Consider the following 27451-nt stretch of genomic DNA (forward strand, 5'->3'; position numbering starts at 1 on the left):
GATTCAGGTAAATTTGTAATGGGGAACAGAGAAATGGCAGGCCAATTGAACCAACACCTCGGTTCTGTCTTCACAAAGGAAGACACAAATAATCTTCCGCATGTACTGGGGGACAGTGGGTCCAATGAGAAGGAGGACCTGAAGGATATCCTTATTAGATGGGAAATTGATGGGATTGAAGGCCGATAAATCCCTGGTGCCTGATGGTCTGCATCCCAGAGTACTTGAGGAAGTGGCCCTAGAAATAGTGGATGCATTGGTGATTATTTTCCAACAGTCTATCGACTCTGGAGGATAGCTAATGTGACACCACATTTTAAAAAAAGGAGGGAGAGAGAAAACGGGTAATTATAGACCGGTTAGCCTGACATCAGTAGTGGGGAAAATGTTGGAATCAATTATTAAGGATGAAATAGCAGCGCATTTGGAAAGCAGTGACAGGATCAGACCAAGTCAGCATGGATTTAAGAAAGGGAAATCATGCTTGACGACTCTTCTGGAATTTTTTTGAGGATGTAACTAGCAGAGTGGACAAGGGAGAACCAGTAGATGTGGTGTATTTGGACTTTCAAAAGGCTTTTGACAAGGTCCCACAAGAGATTGATGTGCAAAATCAAAGCGCATGGTATTAGGGGTAATGTACTGATGTGGATAGAGAACTGGTTGGCAGACAGGAAGCAAGAGAGTCGGGATAAACTGGTCCTTTTCAGAATGGCAGGTAGTGACCAGTGGGGTGCTGCAGGGCTCAGTGCTGGGACCCCAGCTCTTTACAATATACATCAATGATTTGAATGAAGGAATTGAGTGTAATAGCTCCAAGTTTGCGGATTACACTAAACTGGCTGGCGGTGTTAGCTGTGAGGAGGACACTGAGAGGCTGCAGGGTGACTTGGATAGGTTAGGTGAGTGGGCAAATGCATGGCAGATGCAGTATAATGTGGATAAATATAAGGTTATCCATTTTGGGGGCAAAAACACTAAGGCAGAATATTATCTGAATGGCGGCAGATTAGGAAAAGGGGAGGTGCAACGAGACCTGGATGTCATGATTCATCAGTCACAAAGTGGGCATGCAGGTACAGCAGGCGGTGAAGGCAAATGGTATGTTGGCCTTCATAGCTAGGATATTTGAGTATAGGAGCAGGGAGGTCTTACTACAGTTGTACAGGGCCTTAGTGAGGCCTCAACTGGAATATTGTGTTTAGTTTTGGTCTCCTAATCTGAGGAAGGATGTTCTTGCTATTGAGCGAGTGCAGCGAAGATTCAAAAGACTGATTCCAGGGATGGCTGGACTGTCATGAGGAGAAACTGGATAAACTGGGCCTTTATTCACTGGAGTTTAGAAGGATGAGAGTGGATCTCATAGAAACGTATAAGATTCTGACGGGACTGGACAGGTTGGATGCGGGAAGAATGTACCCGAAGTTGGGGAAGTCCAGAACCAGGGGACATAGTCTTAGGATAAGGGGTAGGCCATTTAGGACTGAGATGAGGAGAAACTTCTTCACTCAAGAGTTTGTTAGCTTATGGAATTCCCTGCTGCAGAGAGTTGTTGATGCCAGTTCATTGGATATATTCAAGCGGGAGTTAGATATGGCCCTTATGGCTAAGGGGATCAAGGGGTATTGAGGGAATGGTCAGCCATGATCTTATTGAATGGCAGTGCAGGCTCAAAGGGCCGAATGGTCTACTGCTGCACCTATTTTCTATGTTTATTTACGGTTTGGCTTCTGGGAGGGCAGTTGGATTGGTGCCAGATTCCCTTCAGTTCACCCATCACCCCCTTGTGCTCACACACATCACTACATTGGTCCCGGTCTGACCATGCCTCGATTTTTAAAATGCTCATCTTTGGTTTAAAATCCCTATCTCTGTAACCTCCTCCTGCCCCACAACCCTCTGCGATCTCCAGGCTCCTCCAATTCTGGTCTCTTGTGCATCCCCAATTTTAATCTCTCCACCATTGGTGGCTGTGCCTTCAGCTGTCTGGGCTCTAAGCTCTGGAATTCCCTCCCTAAATCTCACCGCCTCTCCACCTCTCCTGTAAGATGCTCCTTAAAACCCACCTCTTGGGCATCTGTCCTGTTGTCTCCTTATGTGGCTTGGTGTCAAATTTTGTTTGTTTGCGCTGCTGTGACGTGCATTGGGATGTTTTTACTACGTTAACTTGCATTTCTACAGCGCCTTTATCGTTCATGTGAGCCCAGTGATTTGCTCGGCCATCCCACTGTGTGGGGAATGACTGTCGAGCCCATCCCTGTCCTCACCTGATGGTCATGCACATAGATTTCAGCAGGGGTTGTGGATAGTGATCGGAAACCTGGCTTTACTCTTCCACGCACTCCCCAAACCATCTGTTCAAAATTCCCCAATTGGAGGGGCACTGAGTCATAGTTCTACTGCTGTCCCAGCTGACATAGGCCAGCACAAACAGTCTATATATGCTCCGCTACTCACTGATGAGATTCTGCATCATAGAGGGATGACTATACTTTTGTTGAGTGATCGGAAAGGGGTACCGCATTGTACTGAATTGCTACACATCCCTAAAGTTCTAAATCTCTACACTTGCCTGTCCGAAGGTGACATCTTTCGGTACCTGTGTCCTTCACAACTACTTAGAAACCTTTTGGTTGGGGGGGTTGCTGGGAGCCAACCATTTGGTGCAGAAGTTACCCCAACATCAAAGTCCCCACAGTCCATCTGCTGGGGGGGGGAGGGGGGGGCGGGGAGGGAAAGGAAAGGAAAGGGAGTGGGGCGGGGGGGAGGGAAAGGAAAGGAAAGGGAGTGGGGCGGGGAGAGGGGAAGGAAAGGAAAGGGAGAGGGGCGGGGAGAGGGGAAGGAAAGGAAAGGGAGAGGGGCGGGGGGAGGGGAGGGAAAGGGAGAGGGGCGTTTTGGCTGCCTGCCCTGGAGTGGTTTTTGAGAGGGAGCACGCAGTGTCCAGTGATATGCTGAGCCGCGCAGCTGTCTGGAGGTCCTGTGCAACCTGGGACCGGCTTTTCAAATGGGAGATTTTGCGTGAAATTTTGAATGGGCTGCGCAGCCAGTGAAAGGAACTGCGCACCTAAAACAATGAGGGGAAACATTGATGCTCTGGGCCCTCCATGACTGGTGGGCAACGCAGGATGTGGTTTCTATGTAAGCACCAGTAATGACATTCTATTGTGACATTCTATTGTAATGTTTAACGGTTACTTCTGGTCTTTTGTCACTTTAATTTAATCACGTTCGTTTAATCAGGCTACTCATTCATGTATTATGTTAGTGGTGCCCTTAAAGGGGCACTCATAGAATGGTTACAGCACTGAAGGAGGATGTTCGGCCCATTGAGCCCGTGCCGACTCTCTGCACTCGTGCTGATTCTTGTTTGGAGAAACTGGGATGATTGTGTCACCATTAAAATAGGTTCCTACTGCATCTGCTCATGGTATTACACAGTAACACCCCAGAAACAGGCCATTCGGCCCAATGGGTCCGTGCCGGCGTTTATGCTCCACACGAGCCTCCTCCCACCCTTCATCTCACCCTATCAGCATATCCTTCTATTCCTGTCTCCCTCGTGTTTATCTAGCTTCCCCTTAAATACATCTATACTATTCGCCTCAACCACTCTGGCAGTGAGTTCCACATTCTCACCACTCTCTGGATAAAGAAGTTTCTCCTGAATTCCCTATTGGATTTATTAGTGACTGTCATATATTTATGGCCTCTAGTTCTGGTCTCTCCACAATTGGAAACACCTTCAGTCTACCCTATCGAACCCCTTCATCATTTTAAAAACCTCTATCAGGTCACCACTCAACCTTCTCTCTTCTAGAGAAGAGTGCCCAGTCTGCTCAGTCTTTTCTGATAGGTATAACGCCTCAGTTCTGATATCATTCATCATTTTTGCACATTGTCTAGAGCCCCTGTTGGACGGGACCAGTTCCTATCAAATAACTGGAGCAGACTGCATGAGCTCATGAAAGAATTTGCCCAGCTTCTAAATTCAATGTTTGAGATAAAATTATTATTTTTTTTCCACCCCTCCCCCCTCCAATTCTAGGTTGGTTCCTTCCAGTTGTTTGTAGAAGGTTATAAAGACGCAGATTATTGGTTGCGGCGGTTTGAGGCGGAGCCTTTACCCGAGAAAACCAATCGTCAGCTGCAGCTCCAGTTCGAGCGACTCGTGGTCCTGGATTACATCATCAGGAACACGGGTCAGTATTGTGTGCAATTTCCCCCCCTCCTCAAGGTGTTACCCCCCTGCTGCGGATACAGCTCCAACAAGGGCACTGATTGCCTCATCAAGGGGCCTTTGTGCGTGCCTCGGCAGTACCTGGCCCCTCTGACTCCTTGACGGTTTCTTTCCATCCTTACCCACTAGGCACTTAGAGGCTGTTCCTCCCTTCCAGCCATAGACAGAAGGTACGGGGACTTTTCTTCATGTCAGGGCTGGATTGAAATCGCTGGTCCGAGAGGTGAATTTGATCCATGTCCCATCCTGAAATTTTAATAGGTCTTGGAAATATTTGTAGATCGGTGGGGAGGATTATTGGAGGAAAATTTCAGCTTGCAAGAATGAATGCTAGAAACGCTAGCAGGGTTGGATAGAATCTGCATACAAGATTCTGAGGGGACTTGACAAGGTAGATGCAGAGAGGATGTTTCCCCTCGTAGGGAATCTAGAACTAGGTGGCATAGTTTCAGAATAAGGGGTCGCCCATTTAAAATGGAGAGGAGGAATTTCTTCTGAGGGCCATGAACCTTCGGAATTATGAAGGCTGGGTTATTGAATATATTTAAGTTGGAGACAGACAGATTTTTGAACTATAGGTGTCCAGGGTTATGGGGAGCGGGTAGGAAAGTGGAGTTGAGACCAAGATCAGATCAACCATGATCTTATTGAATGGCGGAGCAGGCTCAAGGGGCCCAACAGCCTACTCCTGCTCCTATTAATGTTCTTATGTAGTGTTCAGAGTGGGGTGGACGGGTTGACTGCGCAGATGGCGGTTGGTGGATGTGGTGTGGTTGGCGTCGCGGGGGGCGTGGCTCCTGGGTGGCCGGGGCTGGGGGCTCGACATCTGGGCGTGTTCGCCATTTGGGAAGGATTCTGACGGGACGGGGCAGGTTGGGTGCGGGGGGAGTGTTCCCGGTGTTGGGTGGGTCCGGAGCCGGCGGGGGGGGGGGGCATGCTCTTGGGATGGGGGGGTGAGCTGTTTGGGGCTGGGATTGGGAGAGACTTCTTCACTCGGAGTTGTTGGCCTGTGGGGTTCCCTGCTGCGGAGAGTTGTTGATGCCAGTTCATTGGATGTGTTGGGGAGGGAGTTGGATGTGGTCCTTGAGGCTTTGGGGGGTGAGGGGGCGTGTGTGGTGGGGGCAGGGTGCTGAGGTGGGTGATCAGCCATGATCTTGTTGAATGGCGGTGAAGACTCGAAGGGCCGAATGGCCTACTCCTGCACCTATTTTCTATGTTTCTATGAGATGGTGCACTTCATCAATGCGAGGGCAAGCTGTGCTGCGACTGTGCAGGTCTGGGGCGTGGTGTGTTGCGACATATTGCAAATCTGTGTCCAGTGAGTGAATGCTTGCTTGGGGACAACCATACAGTATATGCACTTAAAAATCCTTTTTTTTTAAACTTCCATCCCAGAGCGATATACTTTTCCAACCTCCTCCTGTGCTGTGGATTTATTGGAGTACAAATTGGTCATTGTTTTCCAGATGAAAAGTGGCGGTGGTGGAGAGAGGAGGAGAGTGAGATTGGCCAATTCCACAGCGCTGTTTCCTGTGCCCAAAAATGTCCACAGCAACATCCACCATACTGGCCTCGGTAATTTTTGGGCATCTGTGGGTGGCAACTTAACACAGGCATTGCCCCTCATCCATGCCTTTGTTACATCTAGACTTGACTATTCCAGCGCACTCCTGGCTGGCCTCATTCTACTCTACGTAAACTGGAACTGATCCAAATCTCGGCTGCCCCATGTCCTAACTCACCAAGTCCTGCTCACCCATCATCCCTGTACTCGCTGACCTATATTGGCTCCTGGTTAAGCAACTTCTCTTTCAAAATTCTCATTCTTGTTTAAAAATCCCTCCATGGCCTCGCCCCTCCCTATCTCTGTAATCTCCTCCAGTCCTACAACCCTCTGAGATGTCTGCACTCCTCTAATTCTGCCCTCGTGAGTATCCTTGATTATAATTGCTCAACCATCGGTGGCCATGCCTTCTGTTGCCTGGGCCCCAAGCTCTGGAACTCCCTGCCTAAACCTCTCCACCTCGCTACACCTCTCTCCACCTTCAAGACGCTCCTTAAAACATACCTCTTTGACCAAGCATTTGGTCACCTGCACTCATTTCTACTTATGCGGCGTGGTGTCAAATTTTTAATCTCCTAATACTCCTGTGAAGCGCCTTGGGATGTTTCACTGTTAAGTGTTATATAAATACAAGGTGCTGTTGTTGAAGTGCCTCATAACTGTTTAGGATTCCTCTGAGAAATGGGCTCCTCAGCAGGCTTCGGGCTTACTCTGCTCAGGCCATGGATGTGGCCAAGCCAGCTGACATGATCTTTATCCTTGAGGGTTTCCATAACTTTACCCAAATTGGATGTGAAATTTATTGGTTTGCATTTTCCTGGCTCACTTTTTTGTACCTTTTTTATATTTAAAAAAAAAAATAGGTGTAGCACCTGCCATTCTCTAGGCACCTCTTCAGGAAACAGTGATTTCTGAAAGCTTTGTACCAGAGTTCCTGCAATTTCCTCCCTTGTTTCCTTAAGAATCCTTGGATACAACTTATCTGGCCCCTGAGAATTATTCACCTTAAGGCTGCACAGCTGTGCTGATGGTAATGTGAACAGTGTTGCACCGTATCTCTGCAACACTCTCTAGTTCCCTCTCCAGGTCAGATTAGCTACCTGTCCCCCTTCTTGGTAAAGACTGTGGCAAATGGTGTTGAAGATTGTAATTGCCTGGTTGCAAGATGGTTAGCAGATAGAAAGGTGAGTAGGGTTAAATTGCTACTTGTCAGATTATAGGGCATGGAGTAGTCGTGTCCGCTCCCAGCGATCAGCACCGAGGCCCTTTGTAACTGCATTAGACTTGGGCACGAATAGCATGATATTGAAAATGAAGAAAATAGGTTCAAGTCCCATTCCAGAGACTTAAGCACCAAAATCTAGGCTGACACTCCAGTGCAGTGCTGAGGGAGTGCACTGTCGGGGATGCGGTTTTCGGTAGAGATGTTCAACCGAGGATCCATCTGCTCGCTCCAGTGGATTTAAAAGATCCCATGGCATTGTTTTAAAGAGCAAGGGAATTATCCCTTGTGTCCTGGCCAATGTTTACCCCTCAATCAACAGAACATAAAAACAGATTATCTGGGAGGGAGGAGGAGGAGAGAGGAGGGATAAACAAAATTTCATCACATTTATTTTCTTTCCATAGATCGAGGTAATGATAATTGGTTGATCAAATACGACTGTCCTATGGATAGTGCCAGTTCGAAGGTGAGTAGAGATTTTTTTAGTCTTAAATATTTAAAACCAGGTTTTTTGTCTTGGATGCATAGGTGGTTACTACAAATCTGTGCTGAACACATACCTTTAAATACACATTCCCTTTAATGAGTGGATATCTCAGTTGCCAATGCTAACAGATCTTGTTGACTTGTTTTATGGGTTATCCACAAATGAGGCAATAGGACTTGAGGAACCTTTGCAAAGCTTGAGCCTCAAGAAATTTAGACAGGATTCCATCGCACTCCCGGCTGGCCTCCGACATTCTACCTTCCGTAAACTTGAACTCATCCAAAACTTGGCTGCCCGTGTCCTAATTCGCACCAATTCCCGCTCACCCATCACCCTGTGCTTGCTGATCTACATTGGCTTTCGGTTAAGCTACGCCTTGATTTCAAAATTCCAATCCTTGTTTTAAAATCCCTCTATGGCCTCGCCCCTCCCCATCTCTGTAATCTCCTCCAGCCCCACCGAGATGTCTGTGCTCCTCTAATTCTGCCCTCTTGAGCATCCCTGATTATAATCGCTCAACCATTGGTGGTCGTGCTTCTGCTGCCTAGGCCCTAAGCTCTGGATTTCCCTGCCTAAACCTCTCCGCCTCTCTAGCGCTCTTTCTACCTTGAAGACACTCCTTAAAACCTACCTCTTTGACCAAGCTTTTGGTCACCTGCACTAATTTCTACTTGTGCGGCTCTCTGCCCAATTGTTTTCTCATAACACTCCTGTGGAGTACCTTGGGACGTTTCACTACGTTAAAGGCGCTATATAAATACAAGTTATTGGGCTGCATGGGGAGGTAATGGGAGAAATATTGTGGCTTATCTTTTTTTAAATTAACTCGCAAAATGGTCTGGCTAAAAGCCACGAGACTGGGGTTTGTCCTCTGCTTGAGGGAGATTTCTGTACTGTGACTGGGGGCTCTCAGTCCTCTTGGAGAGTTACCTGAATGCAGATTTGTGCGTGTTTTGTTTTTTGAGGTATTTATATCCTGTTGCGAGAGTCTCCTCCCCATAGCGTCCGATGCATTAATCTCTTGAGCTTCTCCCTTGTTCATGCTAATGCTTAAAAGGTATTGGCAGGTGAAGAGATATCCCTTCGAGTGGCATTGTTGGGAATGTTTTTTTGCAATAATATGTAGACAAGGCTGCCTTCCGGTGCCTACATACCAACAAGTTCGAAATACTAGTCAAACACTTTAAGGTTTACTAAGGGTTAAATGCTCATGGCCAACCCCGGGATTGCACAGGACGCTGCCACAGAAGAACAGCACCTTGCAGTCAGTTCAACTCAACTGTCTCCCTCCTGCCTTTTGATTTCTTCCAACCTCATTACAAAGGTCTCGCTTTAAAGCTCAGCTGAAAGGTCGGTATAGCACCACCTCTGTGATCTTCGCTCTTGGTTTTACTTTAGGTATCATTAGCTCAACATAGCAAAACCTCCACCGCATGATCTCGGGATATTCCACAAACAGACGTCTCTATTTACATGTGCAGTGAAGGATGAACTTTAGACATAACCATGAGAAGATTAGAACTATCCAAGGCTATTTTATATGGTGACAGTTATAGTCGCTCAGATTTCCTTCCCTCCACCACACTGCACAAGCGACCATACTTGTGTGAGCCGGGGGGGGGGGGGGGGGGGACGCTGGCGCGCAAGAGTGTGAGATCATTGAATAGCAATCGGGACTCGGGTTATGGGGATTAAGCGGGGAAGTGGAGTTGAGGTCAAGATCAGATCATCCATGATATTGAATGGCGGAGCAGGCTTGAGGGGCCAAATGGCCTACTCTTGCTCCTATTATGTTCTTGTGGAACCGGAGCAGGCTCCTCTTCTCCTTAACCAGGGAGCTGATGCATTTGTACAGCCTGTACTGTTCTTTTGTCCGAGATCAGTCCGTTCAACGCACACCAGGAGTCCGACCTGGGGATCTCTTGCTGCTCTGCAGCACAGATACTCACGGCCTGTGTCTTCGGGCAGCACTAATTAGTTTAACCAGTTTTAAAAATTTAAAATACTGCACCTATAATCGTGTAACGCACTTAAAAGGCGCTGTTGGAGAGCAGCCGTTTTGAATTTACAAAGCCTGGCTTGTGTTTTCTTGCAGGATGCGGACTGGGTTGTAGTGAAAGAGCCCATTATAAAGATCGCAGCAATAGACAACGGGCTGGCGTTCCCTCTGAAACACCCAGACTCGTGGCGCGCGTGTGAGTAACTGAAAGTTTAGGCATGTCGCTATGAAGCAGAAATTGTCTCGAGCTCTTTAAATCGGTGGGAGAGGCAGCTCCGTGTTTGAGTTTTGATTCGCGTGGGTTTTAAAGTCCAAGCACGGCAAAGGGCAAACGATCCCGTGTGGGAGGTTGTGCAGTGTCAGATGTGGCCATGGGACTGCAGTAGAGGTGGAGATGTGTGTTTTTACCTCCATTTTTTTCCCCCCCACAGCAGAGGGTGAAAGTAGACAGAGTGTAACTGAGGATTTAATAGAGCTACTACTGGAGATAAATATTCAAAAGGAAGCGGCTGCATTTATAAGAACATAAGAATTAGGAGCAGGAGTAGGCCATTTGGCTCCTCGTGCCTGCTCTGCTATTCAATGAGATCATGGCTGACCACCTACCTCAACTCCACTTTCCTGCACTATCCTCATATCCCTTGATTCCTTTAATATCCAAAAATCTATTGATCTCTGTCTTGAATATACTCAACAACCTGAGCCTCCATAGCTTTCTGGGGTAGAGAATTCCAAAGATTCACTGCCCTCTGAGTGAAGAAAATTTTCCTCATCTCAGTCTTAATGGCTGCAATATAGCGCCTTTAAAACATCTCAAAGTAGCGTAATCGGACAAAAATTGACCGAGTCAAAGGAGGAGACATTAGATCAGGTGACCGATAGCTTGGTGACAGGTAGGTTTTGAGGAGGGTCTTGAAGGAGGAGCGAGCGGTTAGTGAATGGGACTAAAAGTAGGTCCTGATGGTATGTGCACCAAAGTAGTGGCAGTGGGTGGTGAGGAAATAGCTGGGGTAGTAACCAATGTGCGCGGTCCCTTTACCGGCTGCGCATGCACGGTATCTTCCAGCAGTAGCAGCTGGTGAGCAGCCTGCGCAGAATCTCGCGACTGATGCGCGGCCGTGCACCTTAGGGGGAATCATTGGTAGTAATCATAATCTTCCAAAGATTTTGTGCCCAGTGCCCTTGGGTTAGGGAAGGGACAGATGATCACGGTTCCTGCTGCTTTTTTGCTAATTTTAAAAATTCATTCATGGGATGTGGATGTCATTGGCAAGGCTGGCATTTATTGCCCATTACAATTGCCCTCTAAGGTGGTGGTGAGCCGCCGCCTTGAATTGCTGTCGTCTGCGTGGTGAAGGTGCTCCCACAGTGCTGTTAGGGAGGGAGTTCCAGGATTTTGACCCAGTGATGATGAAGGAACGGCTGATATATGCCCATGTTGGGGTTGTGAGAGACTTGGGAGGTGTTCCCATGGGCCTGCTGCCCTTGGCCTTCTAGGTGGTAGAGATCGCAGGTTTTTGAGGTGCTGTTGAAGCCTTGGCGAGTTGCTGAAATACATCTTGTAGATGGTACCCACTGCTGCCACGGTGCGCTGGTGGTGGAATGGGCTGCTTTGTCCTGGATGGTGTTGAGCTGCTTTTGTTGTTGGAGCTGCACTTATCCAGGCAAGTGGAGAGTAACCAATCACACTCCTGACTTGTGCCTTGTAGATGATGGAAAGGCTTTAGGGAGACACGACACGAAAAAGGCGAATCCAGCCCAATTGAACTAGTGGGCATCTGGTGAGAATGGGACTATTGGTGCTCTCCCATGGTCAAATGCCCTCCCTGGGAGTTACATAAAGAGAATACTTGCAAGAAATGAGGGGGGGAGCAAGCTCTTGTATGAAATGTGTTTATTTTTCACAGATCCTTTTTACTGGGCCTGGCTGCCTCAAGCCAAAGTACCGTTTTCCGAGGAAATTAAGGACCTTGTTCTTCCGAAGATTTCCGACCCAAACTTTATAAAAGATTTAGAAGAGGATCTTTATGAGCTCTTCAAGGTTAGTCAGCAGCCAGTGAACCTGCGCGCTTCATTAATTGCAGTGATTGGGGGTTGAGGTGTATCCAGATAGTGTTGTGGCTGAGTAGATAAGGCGCAGGAGCTCAACAACACTCTGCACCTTCGAGAGAGAGAGAAGTAGTGTGTGATTGAAATTTACAGTGCACGTTTGAATTGGGAAAATGAATATCTTGCAATATAATAGATTCTGCTGTGCCATCGTGAAAAATGTGAAAAGAACATTTTGAGCTGTATAACACCAGGGTGGAGTGCAGTGGTAGATCTGTCACTTGGTAATAAGAGCAGTTTATAGTGATGAATTATAAGTGCACCATAATTTTGGCAGTATTGTATTGGCTTGCGTGACCACTCCCTCCTTAGCATCGCAGCGTTTTGACAGTGCAATCTTTACTGTGCAGGGTTGTCGCCTACATTTCCTTGGTTATTTTGGTTTAAGGTTTAGGGAGGAAGGGAGAAGAGAAAGTACTGAATTACCTAAACATGCACAGGAGATTTGCCTATATTCACCTTGTGTGCCCATCGCTCCTTGTATCCTGAAACGTAGTTTTTAAAAAAAAAAAAATTCCTGTCATAACTTCATTTGAAGTGTATCTCCAGTGAGTAGAGCTGCTGCAATCCACTGCCCCCTTACTCATCATGCCACTGGAATGGAATCTTGTATCACAGCAGCAAGGAGGGAGAGGAGAGGGGCTACACAAAGTGCTCCCAGCCTGCCTTTTGCCTGCAGTCCCAAAGCAGGAATGATATCTGGGTTGACTGAGCTTTATTCAGCAACTAGTCTGCACTGCACTAATTTGTTTTCCCTGTAAATTTGAGGTCGTCCAAAGTGCTTGCTGCCCTGTGTCCCAACTTGCACCAAGTCCTGCTCACCCATTGTTGCTCGCTGACCTACATTGGCTCCCAGTTAAGCAATGCCTCGATTTCAAAATTCTCATCCTTGTTTTCAAATCCCTCCATGGCCCTCGCTCCTCCCTATCTCTAATCTCCTCCAGCCTCACAACCTCCTGAGATGTCTGTGCTCCTCTAATTCTGCCCTCTTGAGTATCCTGATTATAATCGCTCAATCATTGGTGGCCGTGCCTTCAGCTGCCTAAGTCCCAAGCTCTGGAACTCCCTCCCTAAACTTATCTGTGCCTCTACCTATCTTTATTCCTCCTTAAAACATACCTCTTTGACCAAGCTTTTAGTTATCTGCTGTAATTTCTTATGTGGCTTGGTGTCAAATTTATTCGTTTTGTCTCAATACTCCTGTGAAGTGCCTTGGGACGTTTTACCCCCAACGACTATCTGTCCCACCTGTGACAGACTGTGGTTCTCGTATTGGACTGTACAGCCACCTAAGAACTCATGTTAAGAGTGGCAGCAAGTCTTCCTCGATTCCAAGGGACTGCCTATGATGATAAATACAAGTTGTTATTTGCTGTAGTGCAGTTCCCTGGGTGCTGGTCCCTCTCTCTCTAACCTTTTACTACATGGTGTACACAATCTTGACAGCTACTGAACTGTGGAGGCTTTACAGCAGAGTCCAATCTTGCCCTCATCTGATCTCCAGACGCGCACGGAATAGTTTTTATTGCTCCTCTTCAGCCTAAGAACACCAAGGCCTGTACACTTCGAATGCTAGCAGTGGGGGGGGGGGGGGGTTTCTATGGCAATGAATTTTTGTTGAACCCACGTCTGGGTGTAGGGAGTGAGGGGCTTTGTTCTTGGTTAAAATGTTATTTACGCCTTCCTTTGCAGAAAGATCCAGGATTCGACCGAGGGCAGTTCTACAAGCAGATTTCTGTCATGAGAGGACAGGTGAGCCGCTGGGAGCTGATTGTATCCTCTGGGATTGCCCATGGCCTGTTTGTGAAGATAATCCGCCATAACAAGCTTGCCAAAGAAAGGCAATGGAGAGAGCCGGCGCAGGGTGGTGAGGGTGGAGTAGAGAGCTGGCAGGGAGGTGGGGCAGAGAGAGAGACTGATGTGTTTTAGGTAAGGGGGAGATTGGGGGGGGTCTTGGTGAGAAGGCAGAGGTTGGGGCGTGAGTTTGACTGCCATCTCCTATTCTGATCATGTTTGGTCAATGCAGTTTGGATGTGGGGCCATGTGTGGATTTATCACTTTTTTAAGCCTCTTCTAGACTCAATCGGAAATTTGCCAAGTCACTTGCAGGCAGAGCTGTGTCCCAACTACTGAATGTTCCCCTGAATCTAGGGGTTCATCTATCTCTGAGACCTTGTCGCTTCCTTCTCTTGGACCCCCCCCCTTTCCAGGCCCCCCAGTGTTGGGCCTCTGCTCTGCTCCTGGACCACAGAGATGGTGAGCTCGGGTGAGTGTTTAAATCGTGTGCTGTCCTCTGACTATGTATTGGTGGGAGAGCAGCTCATGCCTCCCCCCTCCTTCCAATCCCATGCCAGGGTGGATTCCATGGATGTGACCATCGGGAACCTTTCTCGTGTGTGTAATGGGGAGCAGCGGCTGGCTCGCTGTGGCCGAGGAATTGGAGCTGAATCCAGTCGACTCCCATCGTCCGCATGCTTAATAGTTAGAGGGATATAATAGAGTAATCGTTAAGTTACTGGTATTAGTAATCAAGAGTGCCTGGACTAATTGGGTCAACAACCAGGGGACATAAATTTTAAAGTACAGGTTGAACCTCCCTTATCCGGAACCCTCGGGACCTGGTTTGTTCTGGATAACGGATTTTTCCGGATGAGGGGTGGTCACATTCAATTGGATGGTAGAGGTACTGAGCAAGGGGATACCTGGGCTTGGAGTGGGGTGGGGAGGGAGGGGGGGGGCGGGTGGAATTGCAGAGTCAGGCCAGCGATTTTTTGAGTTGACAGCGAGGAAGGACTTCAATTTGTTCATGTTGGAGTTCTGTGCATGCGCCACCCGGTGGCCAGCATACTTCTGGACGAGGGGTAGTTCTGGATAAGGGAGGTTTGACCTGGTAATTGGTTGAAGGTTTAGAGGGGATTTGAAGGGAAATTGCTTCACCCAGAGAGTGGTGGGTGGGAGTCTGAAACTCACTGCCTGAAAAAGTGGTAGAGACAGAAACCCTCACCACATTTAAAAAGTACTTAGATGTGCACCTGAAGTGCTGTAACCTACAGGGCTACGGACCAAGAGCTGGAAAGCGGGATTAAGCTTGATAGCTCTTTGTTGGTCAGCATGGACACGATGGGCCGAAATGGCCTCCTTCCGTGATGTAAATTTCAATGATACTATGATAATGCAGAGAATTGGAGCTCAAATCCTACCATGGCAATTTGAGAATTTGGATTCAGCTTTTTTTAAAGCTGGTGTCAAAGTGAAGCTGTCGGATTGTGGTTTTAAAAAAAAAACCCATCTGGTTCACTAATGTCCCTGAGAGAAGGAAACCTGTCCATAACCAGTCTGGGCCTATATGTGACTCCAGACCCACGCCAATGTGGTTGACTCTTGCTAAATCACGTCAGAGGGCAGTTAAGATGGTCAGTTGTATCAAACCACCTTCTCTGGGCTACTGGGGATGGGTAATAAATGTCGGCCGTGCCAGCAACGCCCACATCCTGAGTGATTTTTTTTTTTATCATAGGCAGTCCCTCGGAATCGAGGAAGACTTGCTCTCACTCTTAAAATGAGTTCTTAGGTGGCTGTACAGTCCAATATGAGAGCCACAGTCCCTGTCACAGGTGGGACAGACGGTGGTTGAGGGTAAGGGAGGGTGGGACTGGTTTGCTGCACGCTGCTTCTGCCTGCGCTTGATTTCTGCATGCTCTCGGCGATGAGACTCGAGGTGCTCAGCGCCCTCCCGAATGCACTTCCTCCACTTAGGACGGTCTTTGGCCAGGGACTCCCAGGTGTTGGTGGGGATGTTGCACTTTATCAGGGAGGCTTTGAGGGTGTCCTTGAAACGTTTCCTCTGCCCACCTTTGGTTTGCTGTGAAGGAGTTCCAAGTAGAATGCTTGCTTTGGGAGTCTCGTGTCTGGCATGCGAACAATGTGGCCTGCCCAGCAGACCTGATCAAGTGTGGTCAGTGCTTCAATGCTGGGGATGTTGGCCTGGTCGAGAACACTAATGTTGGTGCGTCTGTCCTTCCAGGGGATTTGTAGGATCTTGCGGAGACATCGTAGTCCAATAGCACGACAACACCCGTACTGTCTGGACTCGCTGTGTACTGTCTGCATCGAGTGGGGGACTGGATCGAGTTTGGCTTTGATGCCTTCTTCCCCCTTCCCTTCAGTTGACTAGCCTTCCACTACTCGCCTGCCTGGTATCGCCCAGGAGGAATGGCCACTCTGGCAAGGTACTGCTGCTGATGCCCTGGGAACGGTACCCCAGCAAGAATTTAGTCCTTTGAGCAGAGCAAGAGAGAAAAACCCCTTGCCTCCCTCCCTCTCCCTTGAGCTGTCAGTGTGGAGGCAACAAACACTAAACCAGGCCTGTGATTAATCTCGTCTGCTGTGGCTCAGTGGGTAGCACACTTGCCTCTGAGTCAGAAGGTTGTGGGTGCTGATCCCACTCTAGGGACTTGAGCGCACAAAATCTAGGCTGACACTCCCAGTGCAGTGCTGAGGGAGTGCTGCACTGTCAGATATGCCGTATTTCGGATGAGACGTTAAACCGAGGTCCCATCTGCGCTCAGGTGGACGTAAAAGATCTCATGACACTATTTTGAAGAGTTAGGGGAGTTATCCCCGATGTCCTGATTATCCCTCAATCAACATAAAAACAGATTATTGGGTCATTATTACAGTGCGCAGATTGCGTTTCCCACATTACAGCAGTGACGTCACTGAACCCATAACCTTCTGACTCAGGAGAGGGTGCTCCCCACTGAGCCACCACAGCTGTATGGCTATCCTTTAGGTGAGTTCCATCTGTTTTCCCACATTACAACACTGACTACACTCCAAAAGTACTTCATTGGCTGTAAAGCGCTTTGAGACGCCTGGTGGTCGTGAAAGGTGCTATATAAATTCTTTTTGTTTTCGTCTTGTGTCGTATCCGATACCGTTGTAACCTATGATTGTGTTTTCTCCTTTGCTCCTTGTCCCTCTTCTCTTCCGCTCCCTCACCACCTCAATCCCAAGATCCTGAACCTCACGCAGGCCCTTAAGGATGGGAAATCGCCCCTGTTGCTCATTCACATCCCGCCCGTCATCGTGGAAACGACCCGGAGCCACCATCGCAGCAACGACCTGTACACGCAGAGCTTCCAGAGCAGAAAGCCATTTTTTACATGGTGGTAGCATCACTGGACGCAGAGAGCGAGCGAAAACCACCCTCGTGGACAGCTTGCTGGTTGACTAGCCCGATAATCCTGGGCTTCCTTTTATCTCTCAGCGAGGGAAACTCGGCGGGCTTGTGTCAGAGCTGAAGAGCGAGATTGAGAGAAGCCTGCTTCGTGTTTTATCTTAACCTGTATGATTATTGCACAAGACTTCACTACATCAGTAAGAAACGGTGTGCGAAGGGGGAATTTTCTGGATAATTTGCACTTAATTCATGCACATCCCCTGCCTCCCACCACCACTTTTAATTTTTCTTCTTTTCTCAGTTCCCTCCGACAGCCGTCTTTGTGCTCTCACTTTGTCAGACAGACACTTGGCTCCCCTCCCGCCACTGGACTCTTAAAGGCTGCTGCGCGATGAGCTAACTTGCGGAGTGTTTGGCGTAGGCTGCCTCCGTTGCTCTTAACCCTTGCCCTGCCCCCTTGTCCCCTGAAACGAATACGGTTTTTGTTTTGCACTAAAAACGATTTTTGGTTCAAATTGCAAACTAGGTGCACAACTACGATTATGGTGGTCCTGGAATAATCCGATCCGATCATGGTCTTTTCAAGTTCGCTTTGCTGTGCGTGTGTATGTTTTTAAGAGGGGGAAAAGAATATATACATATATAAGAACTACGATTATGCTGTACTTGAGAGAAGAAAATTTCCTGTGCGGAAGAAGATATCAGTAGCCTCGGGTTTCAGCTGTGGTAGTGGGTGGGTTGAAGAGGAAGATGAATAAGGTAATGTAATGTACTCCCCCCTCAGCGCAGCCTGTGTTGGTGTGAATGCCAGCTGGACCAAAATGTTTCTCAAATCACTGACTCTTTGGATCCTTTTGCCTTTGAAGTTGCAGCATGAACTTATGGTTCTAATATATTATATATACAGTCGTGGCTGGTGCTGAAGCGCTTCTCTTTCTCCCATTTTTCTACATTGCATATGTTTGAGGGGACAGGGGAAAAGGGTATGCATGTGAAATGACCATACAAGCTACATAGCCTGGCTGATTGTGAGCAAGAAATATACTGTAACTAATCAGAAGCCAATCTAGCATGTTAAAAAAAAAATGCCAAAATAATGGTTAATGCAAAAACTTTGCACAAGGGTTGCGGCTGCTTCCCTCTGTACCCAGTCCACCCTTTGTCTGGCATTAACCACAGCACCTTGCTGTGATCTGCAAGTCTGATTCAGATTCTGGCTGCTAACACGTTCCTCTTCCCTGCTCCTCTGCCTTTCCCAATCCAACCCAGTTGTGCTTCTGTTGGAGAAGCTGAGGGGAGTGGGACTTCAACGGGAAAGGAAGAGCGGTCTCTTTTTTTTTTTTAAAAAAGGTCTACTTTCTTGGCTCCCAAGCGTCAGACCAAGCAGACCAGTGACTTTGCTCCAGTTTCCGGCCCTTACTACTTTCAAATGGGGAAAAACCCCAGGAAATCGGGATGGGAGGAGGAGGAAGAGAGCAACTCGTGTCCTATTATTCCGCACATTCAAAACTCAACTATACCCCTCCTCGATCCTGAGCCCCCTCTTAAATGGTCAGCTGCCTGTCTGATGCCTAGTGCTCACTGCAGGGTTTGATTTCCTTTTAAAGCTTTTGTGTAAAATTACACTGTTTTAAAGTAATGCGCAAAGGAATTCCAACCCCTGCAGTGACCAATGCGCTATGAGGAGAAATGAAAACTTGAGTGCAATTTAAAAAAGAAAATCTGTGGTTAATGTAAGAGCTAACCTGCCATCGAATGTTGCATGAAGTACAAAACTGGATCTTTATGACGAGGTCCGTTCCTGGCTAAATTGAACAACTGTGGCTGACCTGCATTTGAGAGAGAAAGAAATCAAAGGTGGCCAAACTGTTGATGCCTATTCTCTCTTCTCGGCCCTTCTGTGAGCATGACCACTGGTGAACTCTAAGGGGTCTGGACCAAGGTGGGCTTCCCTTACTGCATTGTACCATATAGGCCTCTGCCTCGCTCAGTTCTTGGCTGGAGCTGTGATTTTGAGGAAAGGGAGAGCGAGAGGAGAAAAATGGTGTGTGAGATCCCTTCAAGTCGCAGTTCAGGCTTGAGGCCCTTGACTTAATGAAATGGCCCCTACACTAGATGCGTCGTTGTACCCCAGACTAGTTTGCACCCCTTTTCTTAAAATAAAGCTGCATTGGTGCATCTTTTCAGAAATCCTGCAGCTTTACAGAATCTTCTTCCTAATTATCTGGGCGAGGGGTGGTCTTGTAAACTTGTACTGAGGGTGAACCTACTTAGGGATTGACTCGGGCTGCTGGCTGAAGGTAGCCGATCAATGCTGAAAGGTCATGACACTACTCATTTTTAAGTGGTAGTTATGAGCTGTATTTAACGGGGGAGTATTCTGCTGAATCAAGATAATCAATCCCAAGTGTTGTAAGAGCACTAGCTTGCCTCTGTCACTAAAGCAGAGTGGGGTTCCACTGACCTTACAGCGCTGTGGGGGTATGGTATTGCCTTTTGCTAGTTAAACGGGAGCACTTAACGCAAACTAATCACGTGCACGTGTGACTGGAAAGCGGACTTGTTTTAACTGGATGTGTTCAACCTCCACATTGAGACCCGCGTGGCCACTTAAGAAAACAGTACAGTGTTGATGAGTGAGAGTTTTGCAGGTTTGGCTTTTTCTCTAGGCAATTACCAGCTACCCCCAACCCCCCCCCCCCCCCCCCCCCCCCCAAACACATCCAAGGATGGGCATTTTTTTAAGAAAGAGGAAACATATGATGAATTGTAAAGGGAACATTGGCAGCATTTGGAGAAGGCTGAGAGATAGGACAACTGCAGCCAGAGGAAATAAAACAGTGCCTCCTACCAGCGAGTCCAGTTACGTCCCTATACATTATAGGACTGCCTGTGAAACTTTGTTAAATATATTGGGGGGAGGGGGGGGCGGGGAAGAGGGAGACAAAACTGGTGAATCTTGCATGGTTACCAATAAACGCCTGTTGACTAGATTGCTGAGAGTGGCGATGGAAATTCTGCCTGCCCCTTATTCACAGTTGAATGTGTTCAGTGGGGGAGTGGAACATATTTGCCTGGTGACTACTGTAGGGGGCAATGTAAACTTAGCCAAGTTGATCTGGGTGGCTGTGGTCTCTTTTTAATGTCAAGAGATCCAGATAAACTACCTTTTTTATACGTGTTTAAAAAGAGAATATGTTGTGGCTAAATCTGACTTGTTTAGCTTGGGCTTCTCGCCACTTTACATGCGTGTGCTGACCTTGGTAACTTCTGTTCAATCACTAGGTGATCTTGTTTTGCACTACGGTTGGATTATCACCAAGACTTCACTAGATAATAGGCCTCTCATCTTCCTGATGTGTATAAAGGGCCCAGTGGTACAATTATAGACTCCATCCACCCGAATTGTGGGTAGGGTCTGGAGAGAGCGTTTTTGAACTGTATGGGGGTAAAAGGTGTGTTGGGGGTATATTAGTATTTAACAAGAAATTTACCACCAAATTTCAAGGTGTTGGTCATATTGAGTGGACTGACATTGTTTTCAGTTGAGTTTTGTTCAGTATAAACTGGAGCTAGTTAACCAATGTGAAAAATCTCGTGCCACCCCCCCCCCCCCCCCCCGCCTCCCTAAACCAACGTAAAATATTTGTCAAGCTAGGACACGAGTTGGGTCAAGAAAGGAAAGGTTGAAAGCACAGCGAAAAGCCCTCCGTTCGTTCCTGGTGAAAGATGTTTGACAGTTGCATGGGCCAAATCCTCGTGCAAATAAGTGCCCCCTTTTAGATGCTACTTTGAATCTGTAGTCGCAGCTGCAGTAGTGGATAGAAGGTTTTAATCGAGCAGTATGGTTGGATGATTGTGAACTTCAAATCCCTGCCAGCACACTTTTTAAAAATCTTTTTCATGAATTGTACTTCAGCTGACCATGTGCTTTGTCTCCCTCTGGGAGAACACCGAATAGAGCACTGCTGCACAATGGACCCACAATTGAATACTGGAGAGGAATATACCCAGAGTAGAATATTTTTACCCGATGCCCTTCCCTCTGCGGTGTACATGCAGCTTAAGGAAGGCTAGGTCCCTGAATGAATCGTTTTGTTCAACGCCTGGGTTTAGCACATGAAATCGTCGTTGTGAACGTGTCAAGCAATCGATAACCTGCAGTAGCTGCTACGTGATCTGTAAAAGTGGTTCGAGGTAGATTTGTCAGAAGGTATGTGCTGTGGTGGGGATGACCACATACGATTAAAACACTTGGAATATCCTGTGTTCTGGTCCAATTAGGACCAATTTTAAAATGATTACCCCATGGGTTTTTTTTGCAATAGCTGAAGTCACAGCGTTATTTAATCATTTTGGGAGGGAGCAAACAATAAAATTAGGAAAGCTTTACACGTGTGATTTTTAATTTTGTATTGTCATAAATTTTAATACAATTGACGCTGGGATAATTGGGGAGCTTAAAGCTGACCCGGGTTAGAAATGAGAAAACTTGTGCGAATTTCTGCTCCCAATCACCGCCCAGCAATCCTTGCTGGAAAGTGTCTGTGCACTGCTTGGGTGTGGTGCCCTCTATGGTCAAATAGCCTACTAACACTCGGTGCTTATTGATGCAGCATGGCCACTTGGATAATGTACTTGAGCTTAGTACCAGTGGGGCGAGGAAAGAGCAATAATTTAAGCTGTGGGTTTTATTGAAGTCACATCAATATTTGTGCTGCCCCCCCCCCCCCCCCCCCCATTCTGTTTGATTTTCTTTTGCAATATTTTTTTTTTATATTTCCCCCCCCATACCACCCCCTTTTTTTGTCACTACAACAGTGACTACACTCAAAGTACTTAATTGGATGTAAAACACAGACATCCGGTGGTCGTGAAAGGCGCTATATAAATCCAAGTCTAGCATTGGAGCACCGTGAAGTGTAGTCCAAGGAGTCCATTCCACCAGGCCTCACTAACCGATGCCACCACCCTGCGGTTCGGAGGGTTGTGGTCCAGTACTGCCAGTGTAGCGTGAGTTTTCTCCCACTCCGCTGGGCATCCCTCGCCTCACCCAGCAGAATGTGCAAAATAGAAATAAATTAAAAGCAGCTGCTGGAATCCGATAGGCAGTTCACATCTGTGTCCCAGCAAGAAAAATTGATTTTAAAGTGGCAGATTTTACAAGTGGCATACCGATTGTTCGTTCCCAGTGTAATAGTTTTAAATCTCTGCCTGCAGATCTTAGTGTAACTCACTTGTGAGCATCGCATGTGAATTATCTCGCCCATCGCAACTTACTAGGTAGGGAGGTATTCTTTTGTTTTTCTCCCCTCCCTTTAGTCTGCCTAAAGATTATACCTATCTAAGCTTTTGTCTGAATATGTAGTTTATGTTGCTTTCCAGTAGAAACCAGTTCCCCTTTCCAGACTCTTGTGTCTCCCTCTATCTTCTAACTTGCAGCAAGACTTAATGGGTATGGTGCCGCAGTAGAGAGAGAAAGTGAAGGATATTAAGCGTTTTGTTTAAAATGGCAGGTATGTGTACATGGCTGTAACATACCGCGGATCGACGATTGCGCTCCACTGCTGAAACCCCCACCCCGCTGGGATTATTTGAAACGGGACGGCGTCCTGCAGAGATTCCATGCATATTTCTATGCTCGCACGCATCGAGCGGCTCGCTGCCCTGAGGGCTGCAGTTTCTCTTGTGTGAAATTATTCCAGAGGTGCATGGAATGCTGGGATCTGAGCAAACCACTTGCCCCATTTGATTTTGTTAACAGATTCCTTTGAGGTGTGTTACACTGATGACTTTGCACGCTCCCCACCAAACATTAACACGCCGACAAATGTGTTGACATACAGCGTTGCGTCTGGTTTGTTTTTTGTTGCAATCTGTGACTCGTTTACAAAAAGAGCAAATATTAGAGCCATCTTTTTTTAAAAAAAAAAAGACAATTCACTGGAGCAGGAGCTGCTGTGCAAGGGTTTTGTTTGCAGTAGATAACATTGTGTCCTGGGACTTGGTGAATTGAAGTTTAGTTTGCTCTGGATGCAGGTGGAAAGGTCGCCAGCGAAATCTGATCAGTTGACTTGTGCTCTTGGTTAACTAAAGTTTAAATCCCTATCACTCAGGCTTTCATTAATGGTCCTTTTCTTCTCTTCCCTCCTCTTGCCTTCTCCAGAACTCTTTCTCCTCTTTCTCTCCCCTTTCTCCTCCTCCCGCCCCCTCTTCCCCCCCCCCCACCCCCACCCCCAAGCAGTAAGATGGAAGCTGTAAAGTTCCATCATTTTTTTTTTTTGCAAATACTAAAATTGGAAAAGAAATCGCTAGAAATAACAGCGGGTCGGTCAGCATCTTGGGGGTGGGGGGGGATAGCTTATGGTGGAGACCCGACACGAGGGCACATCCCAAAACATTAATCAATTTTTAATTTTCAAACGTTGAAGGAGCTTCTGTGTATTGCCTGCATTTTGTTTATATTCCATGGGCGCGATTTGGCGCATGATTGATCGGCAGCTACGCCCGCAATGCTTTAAGACTCACTCCCTGTCCTTTCTGCCCCACTCTCGCCTCTGAGTAAGTCTCAAATCTCGTGGTTTCAGAGCTGCCGTAGGGTTGTACCTGCTCTGCCGTGATTACCTCTGGCATTATGTTCTCGCCCCTGATGTGCGCTTGCAGCTTTGAAGCTTATCGTGGGGTGAGGGTGGGGAAGCAGGGGTGTTGTTGACTCCTATAATGGAACTGTCTCGCCCTCTGATAGAAAGCTTCGCGTGCGAAGCTAATTCTCCTCAATTAATGGCCCTGATATCAACAAAGGAAACTGCCTGTTGAGGGGTAGATAACTAACTGTATTGTGCTCCTAGATTTTGATAACTTATTTTTATCCTATCCTAACTATCTCACAACTAAGTGCAACCCTGATCCTATCCTCCCCCAGTGTCCACGTATGTCCTTTCCGGTGCGGGTCTTTTAGTGGAAATCCGGATAGCTTTTTCTCCTCCCTACCTTGGAGGAGCTGAGATTGATTCTTGCGCAATACCCCAGTAGGAATCTGCTAACTCTGCACAACACTGGGGACTAAATGTGGGACCCTGGATCTGGTACCTGTCATCGGTGGAGTCCAATATTCTATTCACGCTCGTTCTATTGCATCTGCTCTAAACTCTGCAGTCGTGCATTACCCCTGGCAGGATTGAGATTCTCTCTACCATCCTGGCCAACCGGTGCAGCGAAGATCGTGAAATGCTCCTATTCAGATGTCTTGGCCAGTGCGTGGAGAACTGCTTCAAGCTCCCACTGATTTCACCCGTGCTGTCTGATGATCTTCAGTGACTGAACAGTCTATGTAATAGAGGGAGCAGGTAGTGAGAAAGTAAAGGAGTAAACTCACAACCCAATTCCCAATAAATTGTCAACTTTTGTCATTGAACTTGCAAGCTTTGTGCTGTTCATTGGTCAACGGTCAAGTCGTGCAAGTAACTGGGAAACAGCATTAGGCGGGCTATTACTCAATGTGGGGAATCATGGTATAGGTACCGTCTTGTGTGTTGGCTTTGCCTTGAGGTACGGAATTGGTTTCTCCGACCTGAAGATGTTTTCCACTTAAATTACAAAGTAGAAAGATAATGAAAGGCACTGGCCTCGTGTCCCTTCTGCGAGGGATGGTCTGGTGTGTGAGGGGCCTCTAGATCATGAGTGCTACTCCTTGGTCAACTCATCCAGTGTGACCATGTGATTTCGCCTTCACTTTCTTGGGCAGTCCCAAGTCTAGGAAAGGGGCTCAAATTTCAGCTTGATTGAGGGTCCTTAACATTCTCAACTTCCTCCTTCCCCCACCCCTCATCTGGCAAAGGGGTTTAAAAATTGGTTCAAGCCCATCGCGCTTACATCTGTTAGCTCCTCCTTCCAATCGATCTCACTTTTCTTTCCCGGCGGGGAGCTTGACTTGCATCATAGAAGTTTTTAAAAACCTGTTAAGGGGATGGAAGGACAAACTTTTCACTCGAGCCCTGAATTGTTGCGTTCTGTACCAGTGCATAATAACACATGTTCTGCAGGGATCTGCCAAGCATGGGCCCTCAGTGTAACACTACTGGGCTTTATTGGACCATCTACATAACTCATCAGAGGAACTGTTAACAAATATTTCTGCCAGTTTAAACTACTTTATTTTTTTGCTTGGACACTGAATCTGTAATGTATTGTTTTGATAAAGCACTGTATACTCTGTAATGTGTGTGTATATATATACATATATATAAAAATGAGAACCAAATGATCACTATTTCTGCAAGTATAAATCTGCCAAACTACTGTTTAGCATTCGATAAATTTTCTAACATGACCTGTTTCGGCCCTCTGTCTACATTATTTCCCACTTTTAAGTGGACAAGAGGTTTGGGGTGTGTGTATATGTGGGGGCGAAAGAGAGGAATGAGAAGAATAAGTGTGAGTGGGACTCCAGTCCAGAGTGCTGACTCAGATGTGCAGATAAATCATAACCATCATAGGCAGTCCCTTGGAATCGAGGAACACTTGCTTCCACTTTTAAAAATGAGTCCTTAAGTGGCTGAACAGTCCAATATGAGAACCACAGTCCCTGTCACAGGTGGGACAGACAGTTTTTGAGGGAAAGGGTGGGTGGGACTGGTTTGCCACATGCTCTTTCCACTGCCTGCGCTTGGTTTCTGCATGCTCTCTGCAATGAAACTCGAGGTGCTCGGCGCCCTCCTGGATGCACTTCCTCCACTTAGGGCGGTCTTTGGCCAGGGACTCCTAGGTGTCGGTGAGAGTGTTGCACTTTTTCAGGGAGGCTTTGAGGGTGTCATTGAAATGTTTCCTCTGCCCATCTTTGGCTCATTTGCCATGAAGGAGTTCCGAGTAGAGCGCTTGCTTTGGAAATCTCGTGTCTGGCATGCGAACGATGTGGCTTGCCCAGCGGATAAAACATCGATGTTGTGTCGTTACGCCATGATGCAACGGATTGTTTGAGGCGAGGGGCGAAAGTGCATTCTTTATCTGGGAAGATTTCCTCTGGTAACCATGGATCTAGGCAGTGGTGGAGTTTGTAATTCCGTTGAGCTGCTTGAAAGGAAAGGAGTTCTTGAGGAATGTAATCTTACAATTTGAATGATACTTGTCAAAAGTGAAACCAGGACAACCCCTCCATGTGAAGGATAGCAGGCATGTGGGCCACACACACACTGGTGTAAAGTCAATGGATGGGTTTAAAGAGGAGATACTTGGTAAGTGAGCCTTGACTGGTGTGGATAAATGGCAGGGAATTGTGATCAATAAGATAGAGCTGATCTGCCTAAGAAAAGTTGTGGAGCAGGCTCAATGGGATGAATAGCCAACATTCTCTCCATCAACCAATGCCATCAAAAACTGGTTTAACTGATTGAGGAAGATCTGGTTCTAGGGGACGCAATTAAATCCATTGTCCGATCGCGGCCTTGAGCAAACCACACGGACAATGAGGGGGCTCGACAAGGTGGATACAGAGGATATTTCCACTCATAGGAGAATCTAAAACTAGGATGTAGTCTGAGTAAGGGGCTGCCCAGTTAAAACTGAGATGAGAAGGAATTTCTTCTGAGGATTGTAAATCTGTAGAATTCTCTGCCCCAGTGAGCTGTGGAGGCTGGGTCTTTTAAGGTGGAGATAGACAGATTTTTGAACGATAAGACAATAAAGGGTTATGGGGAGCGGGCAGTGAAGTTGAACTGAGTCCATAATCAGATCAGCCATGATATTAAATGGCGGAGCAGGATCGATGGGCCAAATGGCCTGCTCCTGCGAAGGCAGTCCAGTTCCTGATGGAATAAATTGCAGCTTGTGTGTCAGCTGTGGCTCAGTTGGTAGCACCCTCACCTCTCAGAAGGTTGTGGGCTCAAGTCCCATCAAGAGACTTGAGCACATAATCTAGGCTGATACCCAGTGCTGTACTGAGAGTCTTTCAGATGAGTCGTGAAACCAAGCCACTGTTTGCTCCCTCAGGAATAAAAGATCCATTGCACTATTTTGAAGAGCAGACGAGTTCTCACCTGGTGTCCTGGCTAATATTGATCCCTCAATCAACATCACTAAAATAGATTGGTCATTATCACATTGCTATTTGTGGGAGCTTGCAGAGCGCAAATTGTCTGCCATGTTTCCCACATTACAACAGTGACTACTTTCAACAATATTAGCTAATGGATAGTGGCTAGTAAGTAGCCCACTTGATTGGCGCTCCCTCCACCACCGGCGCACTGTGACTGTAGTGTGTACTATCTACAAGATGCACTGCAGCAACTCTCCAAGGCTTCTTTGGCAACACCTCCCCAACCCATGACCTCTATGACCTAGAAGGACCAGGGCAGCAGGTGCATGGGAACGCCACCACCTCCAAGTTACACACCCCATTCTGACTTGAAGTATATTGCGGTTCCTTTGTTGTCGCTGGGTCAAAATCCTGGAACTCCCAGAGTACTTAAGTGGCCCTCGGTAGTGGGGAAAATGTTGGAATCAATTATTAAAGATGTAATAGCAGCGCATTTGGAAAGCCAACATGGATTTATGAAAGGGAAATTATGCGTGACACATCTAGAAGTTTTTGAGGATGTAACTAGTAGAGTGGACAAGGGAGAACCAATGGATGTGGTGTATTTGGATTTTCAAA

At 47.1% G+C, this 27451-nt stretch overlaps 1 protein-coding gene across 2 annotated transcripts in view; it reads left to right on the plus strand.

Annotated features, from left to right (window-relative positions):
* pi4k2a (phosphatidylinositol 4-kinase type 2 alpha) overlaps window positions 1-27451 on the plus strand; it is an 80025-nt gene that overhangs the window by 27503 nt on the left and 25071 nt on the right. Inside the window, exons 4-9 of one of the 2 annotated variants that reach the window (XR_011592732.1) lie at window positions 4046-4199; window positions 7431-7492; window positions 9609-9708; window positions 11420-11553; window positions 13314-13373; window positions 16638-22086. Coding sequence is in view for 1 of the 2 variants with exons in the window: in XM_070876437.1 (XP_070732538.1) it covers window positions 4046-4199; window positions 7431-7492; window positions 9609-9708; window positions 11420-11553; window positions 13314-13373; window positions 16638-16796 (669 nt within the window). In the remaining variant the exon portion in view is untranslated. Of the gene's footprint in view, window positions 1-4045; window positions 4200-7430; window positions 7493-9608; window positions 9709-11419; window positions 11554-13313; window positions 13374-16637; window positions 25128-27451 lie in introns of those variants that run through there. The other variant, XM_070876437.1, reaches the window with a different exon arrangement.

The sequence above is a fragment of the Pristiophorus japonicus genome, chromosome 3 (genome assembly GCF_044704955.1).
Source record: "Pristiophorus japonicus isolate sPriJap1 chromosome 3, sPriJap1.hap1, whole genome shotgun sequence".
Lineage (NCBI taxonomy): Eukaryota > Metazoa > Chordata > Chondrichthyes > Pristiophoridae > Pristiophorus > Pristiophorus japonicus.